General features: G+C 44.3%; 1 protein-coding gene across 1 annotated transcript in view; it reads right to left on the bottom strand.

Moving 5' to 3' along the window:
- Window positions 1–12,500, bottom strand: part of LOC122254272 (villin-1) — a 77,472-nt gene that overhangs the window by 12,754 nt on the left and 52,218 nt on the right. The window contains exons 10-17 of the mRNA XM_086546346.1: window positions 12,162–12,271; window positions 9,150–9,270; window positions 7,959–8,088; window positions 7,197–7,380; window positions 6,434–6,519; window positions 3,210–3,369; window positions 1,702–1,836; window positions 1,103–1,331 (exon numbers count right to left, since the gene is read on the bottom strand). Coding sequence (XP_086402472.1) covers window positions 1,103–1,331; window positions 1,702–1,836; window positions 3,210–3,369; window positions 6,434–6,519; window positions 7,197–7,380; window positions 7,959–8,088; window positions 9,150–9,270; window positions 12,162–12,271 — 1,155 coding nt within the window. The remainder of the gene's footprint in view (window positions 1–1,102; window positions 1,332–1,701; window positions 1,837–3,209; window positions 3,370–6,433; window positions 6,520–7,196; window positions 7,381–7,958; window positions 8,089–9,149; window positions 9,271–12,161; window positions 12,272–12,500) is intronic.

The following is a 12,500-nucleotide window of genomic DNA, read 5'->3' as shown; positions in this document are numbered from 1 at the left end:
AGCTGTCTCTCATTAATATTAATTTGAACCATGCGTCCTTGAATAATAATCATAAAATAATGGAGATTCGTATACACAAAAGACTAGTTATTAGTTTGATCATGGTAATTGTTTTAACAAAGGACAATAGTAATTCATTCCATATAAAACAATAGTAATTGATGTGATACATAACATCAGTAATTACTACATTTTTTCCCCTCGATCCCTGCTTGGGGCCTCAATTTCGGTTCTTCTTCCTTCCTCCTCCCTTCTCTCTCTCTCTATACGCAAAAGTGTCTGTTTTACTATGTCCTCATAACCGTAAACATAAAATGATTTATTTCCAGAGTATTTCCGTAATCTAGTCAATAAATTTATATCCTCAACTTTTTTCAAGTCGTTTCTGCTCTTTTTCTATTTTCCTGAAAATACGTTATGTCTACCGCTTCGGTATAATTGCGCTGTTTTTCAAAATATTTTTTCGAGCTCAATTGCACTTGAGCTTGCTGTGTATTACGCGAAGGCATAACGTTACCGATGTATGTGCTAGTGAAAATGTTATTACCATGATGGTAGCGACCTTGTACTGATGGCCAAAATGGGGATAATGACGATTTGAAGAAAAGGTAAGAAGATGGCGAATTCTGTAAGTAATTTGTTGGCGAGGTGATTGGCTGTGGCGGTAATGGCGTTGACTCTCAAGTATTAACACTAAATTATGGTAATGAGAGTCACCCTTATGGCAATGTCTGTGTGATGATATTTAGAAGGTTTGACGGTGGGACATAAGATGAGCGTCTTTTCTGAACAAGACGTGTGACTTGAGTAACGCCTTGGAGCTTAGCACGATTTGCAATATTAACATCAATGCACTCGAATGAATAAAGTAAATCACACACGTACATAACATGTACTTAATATTCTATAAATGGGATTGCATATACCTTTGATATAATTTTGTTGTAAATATTTATTTAAAAAAAGAGCTGCACAAATTAATCTGAAGGTACAAGAAGAAGAAGAAGAAACAGATAATTCTTGGTTTTCGCTTATATAATAATTAACCGAAAATTTTAATCCTAACCGTATTATCAACTTTGCACAATTTCCAGCGATTCACCAACAAAAATATAAGATCTGCAGTAAAACAAACAACAATAACGTCCAAAGTGAAACAACGAAACAACATCCATAATAATAATAAGAGTCCTCCACCGACCTTGTTTGAGTTGATCCTATTTTCCCCATCCAGATTAAGAGTGCCCAGAGTCCCAGCCCAAATAAAAAAACCATGGAGGAAACGTCATCGTCCACGAGATCGACTTGAGAGAAGTTGATCACTTCTTCGGCTGTATAGAAAACGGAATTCTCTTTTAAAAAAGGGGATATAGAAAACGGATCTCTGTTGCTTCGTCTTGACTCCTATTGCTTTTTTTTTAAATTTTGTATTTAGTAGCGGTGGGAATATATCAACTCATGAGTGAACAACAATAGATTACTCGAAAAAGCAGAAGTAAACCTTTGTCTACACACACACGCACATACATAAATACAAACACACACATACACAAACACCCCCATACAATCAAACACACACACACACACACACACACACACACACACACACACACACACACACACACACACACACACAACCCTCCTTCCCACACAACCATCCCTCCCCCCCTCCCCCTCCCCTCCACACCCACAGAAACTCACCCTTGAAGACTCCCGTGGCGTTGCTGCACTGGAAGAGCCTTGGAGGATGAGCTGGCAGTTCCTCCTTCAACTTGGCGGTCGTCGCATAGGGCTCCTTCCCTCCGAGGGCGCGCCAGAAATCTTCCTTTTCGTGTCCTGAAAAGAAGTGTTTTTGTAGAGAGACTGCTGTTCTTTTTATGATTTCTTGTGTGTTTGTGTACTCCTTTACTCATTTGTCCATCTATTCACCCATTTATTTATTCAATGACTTATTCATTTGTTTTATTTGTTTATCCTTTATTTATCTATCTATTCATGTATTTATCAATTCATACATTCACGTATTTATCTGTTTATTCCCTTATTTATTTATGTCTCCATACATTTATTTATCGATCTCTTCATTCATTAATGTGTCTATTAATGTATCTTATTATTGATATACACGTCAATCAACCTCTTCCTCTTTACCTCGTCACGTTCCTCTTCCCTCATTTCTCTCCTTCCTCTTAGCCTATCTCTTTCCCCTTTAATCATATTCCTCATTCATATAAACATATGATCTAAAGCTATGATATTGAGATGTGAATGTACTTATAATGTACCTCATTAGACTCCTTCTCTCCTCTTTTTATTTCCCTTCTCTCGTTTTTTCCCCCTCTAAGAGCCTACTTCCTGCACTCTACACCCTCTCTTGCACTTTCCTTATCGATTCGACCTCTTCCCCCTCACTCTGCCTCTCACTCTTCTTCTTCACCTCATCTCTAATTATCCCCTTACTTCTTTCCCTCTCGGCAACTCCCCTTTTTCTCCTCGAGTCCTTCATATGGTTCTCATTTCTTCTTCTTCATTAACTCCCTCATCCCCTCTCAAAGGATTCCCCTCGTGCGAAAAAAGGGTGACTTAAGTATTTGTCTCCCCTTCTCTGTTTGATCTCTCCTTATTCCCTTTACTCTTCTCTATATTGACCTACTTTATCCCTCGTGAATTATCTTTCTCTTAGAAAAGCGTGAGGATAAGTATGAGGTTCTCCCTTATTCCTCCCCAACTATCATCCTATGCAATAGCAAAAGGGTAGAGTATGAGGCTTACCCTTATCCTCCCTTAAACAGCTGAGAAAAACTCCCGTCATACCCTCATTAGTCTTCCCATATCCCTCCCGGACAAACAATCCCCTCATACGAAAATAAAACGAAAAGAGTATGAGGTTCTTATTCCGTCAAACTTATTTCTCCAAAATGGTCTCTCTCATCATCAACAAAGGGCAACGATAAAGGGGTAAAACATGAAGCTCCTCTTATTCCGCCGAAACTATGAGGCTCCCTTTATCCCTCCTAAAACACGAGGCTCCCCATATCCCTCCCAAACCATGAGTACCCTAATAATCCTCCCAAAACATGAGACTCCCCTCATTCCTCCTAAATCCATGAACCCCCCCCCCCCAAAAAAAAAAAAAAAAAAATCTCCCAAACTCACACAACAAAGAAAAGGGTAAAAAAAAGAAGACAATTCTTCCTTTCCTCCTTTACCTTCAGACACGATGACGGTGTCTCCCCTGCTCGACGCAAAGGTCTTAGCCATCTCCCTCTCGTCGCCCGTGGAACCCTTCCCGCACCACACGTAGGTTGTCTGGGGCGTCGCCACCACGAAGCAGTCGTTGGAGTTGAGGCAGCCGGCGCGGAGGTCGACCTTGAGGGGGAGAGGAGAGAGAAATAAGGTGGAGGAAGTTGGGTTGGGAGTGGGAACTGGAGAATGGTGGATTGATGTTTCTATACACAAGAAATCCGTCTGGATTCTTTTGGAGGTGAAGACGGAATCAATCAGGTCTCTTGATGTATCATCTGTCAATGACCCTATTTTTTATATGTTTTTTTTCTGTCGGGATTGATTTTCCCTGACGTTTTTCTTATATGGTGAAACTTCTCATTCTTGCTCTATTCTTTTTGCTTGTTTTGTATATTCTCACTTCAGTGATCTCTTTACTTTTCTTTTTTTTGTTTATTTTTTCCATCTTTCTGATTTCTTTCTCATGTAGATTGACTTCCTAATTCTTCATAGATGATGGTAATCTTTATCTAAATATAATATCAATTAATTTTTTTCATATAAATCATATATCAATAAACCCCCCCACAAGATCCGAAATGTAATAAGATCTCACTTATAAGAGAGAGAGAAATTAAAGGCTCTTATCAATGATGTCAAGTTGACAGATGAAGATGCTAATGGGGAATCAGTCATCTTAATTGACTCTCAGGCTTTATATCTGGAGTTTTAATCTACATCACATTTTTTTTCTAATATATATATATATATATATATATATATATATATATATATATATATATATATATATATATATATATATATATATTATATATATATATTTTTTTTTTTTTTTTTCCTTTTCTTTTTTTTTTTTTTGTTTACAGAACCCATGTAGCTTAATATCCTGGATGAAAAAGATCTTTGTTGCAAAAAAATATGTTTGAAATTATATATATAATCCTCTTTTGTATCACGGAGTACTATTCAGAAACTAATATAACGTAATCCTATTAATTCAAAGCCCATCTGATGAATGATGACAGAGCTTATGCGGTATTATACATTTTTTTATTAATTACAAAATATAATTTAGAGATTACACTCACTCTCATTCTCTCTGTTCTTATGTCATTTTCTGTCTTCTTTCTTCTCTTTTCTCGCTTTATCGGTCTCTTTCTCGTTTCCCTTTCACTCTGTCGGTATGTCTGCCTATCTCTTTTTTTCTCTTTCACTCTCTCTTTATCTCTCAGATACAACCTTCTCGGTCTTTTTGTTCTTTCTCTCTCTCTGTTTGTCTGTCTATCTATCTATCTATCTGTCCTTCCCTACTTCTCCCCCTTTTCTCTTTCTGTCACTTACTCTCCCTCCCTGCCTCGCGCTCTCTTTTCTCTTCATCATTCATATTCACTCTCCTCGGTACCTTATCTCTGTCTCTCTCTCTCTCTCTCTCTCTCTCTCTCTCTCTCTCTCTCTCTCTCTCTCTCTCTCTCTCTCTCTCTCTCTCTCTCTCTCTCTCTCTCTCTCTCTCTCTGTCTGACTATCATCGTCACTCTTTTCGCTCTCTCTATCCCCTCACTCTCTCTCACTCCCTTTCTCTGTCTACATTAATCTCGCTCACTTTCTTTCCCTGCCCCCTCTCTACTCTGGCTTTGTATTTCTCTCTCTCTCTCTCTCTCTCTCTCCCTCTCTCTCTCTCTCTCTCTCTCTCTCTCTCTCTCTCTCTCTCTCTCTCTCTCTCTCTCTCTGTATCTCTGTCTGTCTGTTTGCCTGACTGTATGTCTCTCTCCCTCTCTCACCTCTACCCGCCTATCCCTCCCTCCCCCCTTCCTTTCTCCTCTGTCTCTCACTCCTACCGCTCTTTCTCTCGCTTCCTCTCTCTCACTTCTACCGCTCTTTCCCTCCCTTCCTCTCTCTGTCTCTCACTCCTACCGCTCTTTCCCTCCCTCCCTCTCTCTGTCTCTCACTCTTACCGCTCTTTCCCTCCCTTCCTCTCTCTGTCTCTCACTCCTACCGCTCTTTCCCTCCCTTCCTCTCTCTGTCTCTCACTCTTACCGCTCTTTCCCTCCCTTCCTCTCTCTGTCTCTCACTCCTACCGCTCTTTCCCTCCCTTCCTCTCTCTGTCTCTCACTCCTACCGCTCTTTCCCTCCCTTCCTCTCTCTGTCTCTCACTCTTACCGCTCTTTCCCTCCCTTCCTCTCTCTGTCTCTCACTCCTACCGCTCTTTCCCTCCCTGCCTCTCTCTGTCTCTCACTCTTACCGCTCTTTCCCTCCCTTCCTCTCTCTGTCTCTCACTCCTACCGCTCTTTCCCTCCCTTCCTCTCTCTGTCTCTCACTCCTACCGCTCTTTCCCTCCCTTCCTCTCTCTGTCTCTCACTCCTACCGCTCTTTCCCTCCCTTCCTCTCTCTGTCTCTCACTCCTACCGCTCTTTCCCTCCCTTCCTCTCTCTGTCTCTCACTCTTACCGCTCTTTCCCTCCCTTCCTCTCTCTGTCTCTCACTCCTACCACTCTTTCCCTCCCTTCCTCTCTCTGTCTCTCACTCTTACCGCTCTTTCCCTCCCTTCCTCTCTCTGTCTCTCACTCCTACCGCTCTTTCCCTCCCTTCCTCTCTTGTCTTCACTCTTGCCGCTCTTTCCGTCGCTTCCTCTCTCTGTCTGTCACTCCTACCGCTCTTTCCCTCGCTTCCTCTCTCTGTCTCTCACTCCTACCGCTCTTTCCCTCCCTTCCTCTCTCTGTCTCTCACTCCTACCGCTCTTTCCCTCCCTCCCTCTCTCTGTCTCTCACTCCTACCGCTCTTTCCCTCCCTTCCTCTCTCTGTCTCTCACTCCTACCGCTCTTTCCCTCCCTTCCTCTCTCTGTCTCTCACTCCTACCGCTCTTTCCCTCCCTTCCTCTCTCTGTCTCTCACTCCTACCGCTCTTTCCCTCCCTTTCTCTCTCTCTCTCTTTCACTCCTTAACCCTGCTCTTTCCTCCCTTCCTCTCTCTGTCTTCTCATCCTCTACCGCTCTTTCCCTCCCTTCCTCTCTCTGTCTCTCACTCCTACCGCTCTTTCCCTCCCTTCCTCTCTCTGTCTCTCACTCCTACCGCTCTTTCCCTCCCTCCCTCTCTCTGTCTCTCACTCATACCGCTCTTTCCCTCCCTTCCTCTTTCTGTCTCTCACTCCTACCGCTCTTTCCCTCCCTCTCTCTGCCTCTCTTTAAGACGTACCTCAATGGCCTTGGTGTTGTGGCTGGTGGTGCCGCGTATCTGTAGCATGTAGGACGATTTGCGGCCCTCGTCTCTTGCACCGGAACCTGGTGGATGGAGAGAAATAAAAAAAAAGTTTTATTTTGGGGGAGTGTGTATAAAGGTGTTCCTGACAGTATTCTTTTGATAAATGACAGTTTTATTTGTTGTGTCTTTGTTTTTGCTTTTTTGGTTATGTCATGTGTCTTTTCTTTCTCCCTTTTTGGGACAAATTCTTTATTGGAATATATATGTTTTTTCGTTTATATTGCGTTGCAAGGTGGTGCAGTGCAGATTCTTGAATAATTGAAGCGGTCACTGAGAGAATATTCAGTACCTGTCTTCACTTGCTTTAAAGGTCATTAGTGTCTGTGTCATTTATATCTAGAAAAAATGGTGCCTCACTTAGAGAGAAAGTGCAAGGTCATGTTTCTTTAAGAATGGAGGTATGACGTCATGTACATTTTTTATGTACATGTACATTTCCAGGCTTGTTTGTATGCCAAGAAGTAGGGAAAGGGGGGAAGGGGAAAAAAAGAAGAAAGAGATACTGATGACGAGAAAAATGGAAGACAATTCAAAACATGAGGAGTAAAATGTAAAAATAAGAAAGGTGAAAAAGAAAAGACATAAAAGGTGGAGGAAAAAGAAAACGAATAAAAAACACGAAACGAATCATCCCCCCCCCAAAAAAAAAAAAAAAAAAAAGAGAGAAAAAAAAAAAAAGCCTTATCGAGACACCCACCGTCGAAAGACGAAGCGAAGCCGCCCTCGAAGACGATCATTTTCCCGCCGAAGATCGCCATGAAGTGCGGCGGCTCCTTCCCTTGCACGACCCTGATCTGGATGGCGCGCCCTTGCAACTTGTCGTCGAGCTCCACCGCCTTCAGAGCCGCCGTTCCTGCCTCGTCCTGGCTGGCGTCCGAGCCCTGGGGGAGGCGACGGAGGCGACGGAGGCGCAGACGAAGGGAAAGTGTTAGTGTCTTAGTTTGTTTTGGTTGATGTTTATTGACTTTATGATTTCTCTCTTTTGGCGACTGTGCTGGTTGATTTGTTGCTTCTTTATGCCTTTATTGAGGGGGATATTCCGTTAATGCGGTGTTGATGTTACTATTGGATCAAGACTGAGTGGCTAGGTGGATTTTTTTTCTGTTTATGTTTTTTTATTTTTTTATATGATACCTTTTGTAACAAGGCATACATTTTGTAACTAGGCTTTTGTGAGTGGGATCTATATCATCGAATAAAATTATTTTAAATATACTTTATATCAGCATATTACTGGATCATAAATTAGATTTAGTTCAAACATTTCTCGGAAGTTCAACTTCCCTATAGGCAAAATTTTACCCTCATTTTGTTTTCCTCCAAGTTTTTCAAATATAATTTTTCTTTTCCTCCACCTATCCCCATCCTTCTCTTTTTTCTCCTCTACCTCTTTCTCCTCTTATCCCCCTCCCTCTCTCTTCTCTCTCTTTCTCCTCCTATCCCTCCCCTCTCTACTCACAATCCAATAGTAGAGAAGGTAGTGTTCGTTATTGCCCTCGAGATAAGCATAGAGCACGATGTAGCAATCTCCCATGAAGAACTCTCCGTACTGGCTCTCTGGAACAGGAATCAGGTCGAAGTCCTTGATCCTGGAATGGGGGGAAGGATTGGGGGGGTCGTTAGTAAGGGAGGTGGAATAGATGGTGTAGTGTGTGGTGGATTGTGGTCTGTGTGGATGGGTGTTTTACTTTGTTTCTCTAAAATTTGTACTAGTCTTTATTCTCTCTTTCTCTCTCTCTCTCTCTCTCTCTCTCTCTCTCTCTCTCTCTCTCTCTCTCTCTCTCTCTCTCTCTCTCTCTCTCTCTCTTCCCCTCTTTCACTTACAGCCCGCCTTCCTTCCTCTCTCCTTTACGCTGTGTTTCTCCCTCCCTTCCACTTATTCATTCATTCTGCCTAACGCTTCTCCCTCTCTCTATGTTTGTTTTTCTGTTTGCCTGTCTCGCAGGCTCTCTCGGATGTCTGTCTTTTTCTTTCTTATTTTTTTTTCTGCCTGTCTATCTTTCTGTCTGCTTATCATTCTGACTAACTGTCTGTCCTTTCTATCTCTCCCCCCTCTTTCCCTCCCTCCCTCTCTCCCTCCATCCCTCCCATCCTTATCCTATCTCTTCCTCTTTCCCTCTCTCACTCCTCCTCCTCCTCCTCCTCCTCCTCTTCGCTTTCCCCTCCTGTCCTTCTATTGGGGTTGAAAGCAATTCCCTTAACTCCCCTTCTCAGACAAGATAAAATCTACAGTTACGAGAAGTCTAGGATGCAACGCGCGGGGGAAACACTGCGAGACGCGTCCTCTCATTCCCTCTCCTCTGCTCCCCTCCTTATTGTCCTGTATGGTAGATATACGGTGAGTGAAAGTTTGCTAGGACGGGGGGATTCTCTCTCTCTCTCTCTCTCTCTCTCTCTCTCTCTCTCTCTCTCTCTCTCTCTCTCTCTCTCTCTCTCTCTCTCTCTCTCTCTCTCTCTCTCTCTCTCTCTCTCTCTCTCTCTCTCTCTCCCTTATAATCTCATCCTCGCTGCTTTTCTTACACCCCCTCTCTCTTGTTTAATCCCCAAACTCCTTTTACTCGCTTTCGTTCTCTATCTGTTTGTCTCTCTTCCTCTCTCTACCCCTCTATTTCCATTCTATCGACCTCCTCCGCCTGCATCGAAGCCTCACCTCCAGACCTCCTTCTGCCCGGAGCCGTCGTCGACCATCTGTGTCTTGGCGGAGAGTTCGGGCGTCGAGTGCAGGGTCGAGGCGTCGAACTTGGTCTGTACTGTGTGGGCGATCTTGGTAGCTGTTGAGGGAGAGAGGGAGTGGGTGAGTGGGTGAGTGGGTGAGTGGGTGAGTGGGTGAGTGGGTGAGTGGGTGAGTGGGTGAGTGGGTGAGTGGGTGAGAGGGTGAGGGAGAGAGAGTTAGAGGAGGGAGAGGGATAGGGAGTGGAGAGAAGGAGAGTGAGATGAGAGGAAGAGAGTGAGAGGAGAGAAGGGGAGTATGTGTTTGTTTGTTTGTTTGTTTGTGTGTGTGTGAGTGTGTGTGTGAGTGTGTGTGTGAGTGTGTGTGTGTGTGTGTGTGTGTGTGTGTGTGTGTGTGTGTGTGTGTGTGTGTGTGTGTGTGTGCGTGTGTGTGTGTGTGTGTGAGAGAGAGAGAGAGAGAGAGAGAGAGAGAGAGAGAGATTTAGAAGAGAGAGAGAGATTTAGAAGAGAGAGAGAAAATGAGAGAAGAAGTAAGAGTGAGAGGAGAGAAAGAAAGAAGTGAGAGAGAGAGAGAGAGAGAGAGAGAGAGAGAGAGAGAGAGAGAGAGAAGAGGAAAGTGAGCGAGAGAGAGGAGGAGCGAGAGGAGAGGAGAGGAGATGAGTGAGAGAGAGAGAGGGGAGAGAGAGAGAGAGAGAGAGAGAGAGAGAGAGAGAGAGAGAGAGAGAGAGAGAGAGAGAGAGAGAGAGAGAGAGAGAGAGATAGAGAGAGAGAGAGAGAGAATGAAAGAGGAAAAGACGTCATCATCATAACATTTCCGTTCAAGATGCAGTGAGGTACGGGAGGAAGACAGCAAAGAGGCGAGGATAGTAGAGGAGAGGAGCGGAGAGGAGAGGATAGGAGAGGATAGGAGCGGAGAGGAGCGGAGAGGATAGGAGAGGATAGGAGCGGAGAGGAGAGAAGATAGGGGAGGATAGGAGCGGAGAGGAGAGGAGAGGATAGGAGAGGTTAGGAGCGGAGAGGAGCGGAGAGGATAAGAGAGGATAGGAGCGGAGAGGAGCGGAGAGGATAGAAGAGGAGAGGAGAGAAGATAGGAGAGGAGCGGAGAGGAGAAGAGAGGAAATGAGAGGAGACGAGCGGAGAGGATAGGAGAGGATAGGAGCGGAGAGGAGAGAAGATAGGGGAGGATAGGAGCGGAGAGGAGAGGAGAGGATAGGAGAGGTTAGGAGCGGAGAGGAGCGGAGAGGATAAGAGAGGATAGGAGCGGAGAGGAGCGGAGAGGATAGAAGAGGAGAGGAGAGAAGATAGGAGAGGAGCGGAGAGGAGAAGAGAGGAAATGAGAGGAGATGAGAGGAGAGAAAAGGAGAGGAGAGGAAGGGAGAGGAGAGGAGAGGAGAGAAGAGGGCGGGGAAACGAGGGAAAGGGGTAGCGTGGGCGTGAGGGGGAGAGGGGGGGGGGGTTAAGGGCGTCACTAACCACACTGTGGGGCGGAAGAGGTAATGCAACACCACTGTGGGTAGGGGTAGGGGGGGAGAGACACTCGCCACTCAGCTGGCACTGTGACGGGTAAAGGGTGGGGGTGAAGGGGGGAGGGGGCAGAAGGGAGGGGGAGGAGGAGAGGGTCTTTGGGTAAAGACCGTGTTTAGATTCCTGAGTTGATACTCTTGGGCGGATGTACGAGGAGGAGGAGGAGGAGGAGTAGGAAGAGGAGGAGGAGGAGGAGGAGGTGGTGGAGGAGGAGGTGGTGGTGGAGGAGGAGGAGGAGGAAGAGGGGAAGGGGGAGTAAAAGATGGAGAAGGAGAAAATGAAGAAAGTGGAGGAAGAGAAGAAGGAGAAGAAGGTAGAGAAGGAGAAGGAGAAGGAGAAGGAGAAGGAAGCGGAGGAGGAGGAGGAGGCGGCGGCGGAGGAGGATGAGGAGGAAGAGGAGGAGGTAGAGGTGGATGAGGAGGATGAGGAGGAAGAGGAGGAGGTAGAGGTGGAGGAGGAGGAGGAGGAGGAAGAGGAGGAGGTAGAGGTTGAGATGGGGAAGAGAGGGGGGTTGTGAATATTTTTTTTATGAATTTGTTGTTTTGATCGTTTAGTGTAGGTTTGATTGAATTTTTTGTTTTTTGTTGTGGTTTGAATTTTGAAGTAAGAGAAGAAAAAAAAAATATTATAAAAGAAATAGACTTGTAATGAAAGAAGAAGACGAATAAAAGAAGCCACAAGAGGATAGGTAAGAAAAAAGGGAGGAAGGAGACGACACCGAAAAAAAAAAATTAGTAGAAACAGACGATATGAAAAGCAACGAAGGAAGCAGAGAATAGGAGAACAAGATTATGAAAATAGAGTAAACAACGAAAGAGCAATTATGAACTTTTAAACAGGGCATCAGACTGTTACAAGGGACCTGACAAAGTTACAAAGTTACAAACGAGATTCGAGTGAAAGGAAGGAGCCATCGGTTAAGTTAAGCATACATGGGCGTAGGTGTGGGCGTGGGTGTGGTCGGAGGGAGGGGAAGGAGGGAAAAGGAGAAAGAGCAGAGGAGGATTGGAGTATCGGAAAGGACTCACTGTTCCTACCAAGAGATAAACCAAAGGAGTTGGGGGAAAAGGATGATGGTTTGAGAGCGTGAGGGAATGCAGCACCGAAAAGAGGTCGATGATTTCAGAGAAGTACTTGAAGCATCTGCGGCTCACGGCTGTTTGTTTACCTTCGCGAAGTTTCTCTCTTTCCCTCTGTTATCATAAGCTCGTTGTTTACCAGAGTTCTGATAATTCGCGAAGATTATATACATCTTCAAGAACCCCAAACAGAGGATAAAAGGAAATAAGCAGAAATAGAGAATGAAATGAGAAAATATCCAAAAAGGGAAAAAATATGAATAGATGATGAAATTCATACTAACAAAAAAAAAAAAAAAAAAAAAAAAAAAAAAAAAAAAAAAAGCGGCTTGAACTAAAACTAGAACACGAAGGATCCCGCCCAAGGGAACACCTCCTTTAAGACTTACTGGACGCTTGCCTGCCGAAGCCTTTGCTCTGGTCCTTGTCCTTCCAGTCCTTGAACAAAGTCTTAAACTCCGGTGGTTCTCCGTTGTCGACCACACGGGAGACTTTCGTGCTGCGGGGGAGGTCAACGAGAAACCAGGTTAGATTTCTTAATGTTTATGACCTGAAATGTTATCCGTGTGTCCAGAGTATTTATTATATGCACGCTCCTTCAGATGGTAGATCAGGTTACTTTGTTTTTAAATCGCAAACATGTATTTATGAGCTTTGTCCCGAATATGACCGGTCATTAATATCTCAAGCTGAGGAAGAAGAAATGAAAAACAATGTATGAATAAAAA

Source organism: Penaeus japonicus, unplaced genomic scaffold, assembly GCF_977035675.1.
Source record: "Penaeus japonicus unplaced genomic scaffold, GWHDUDI00000001_assembly GWHDUDI00000001, whole genome shotgun sequence".
Taxonomy (NCBI): Eukaryota; Metazoa; Arthropoda; class Malacostraca; order Decapoda; family Penaeidae; genus Penaeus; species Penaeus japonicus.
Note: the sequence above shows the minus strand (reverse complement) of the source record. Positions and strands in the feature narration are given on the sequence as shown.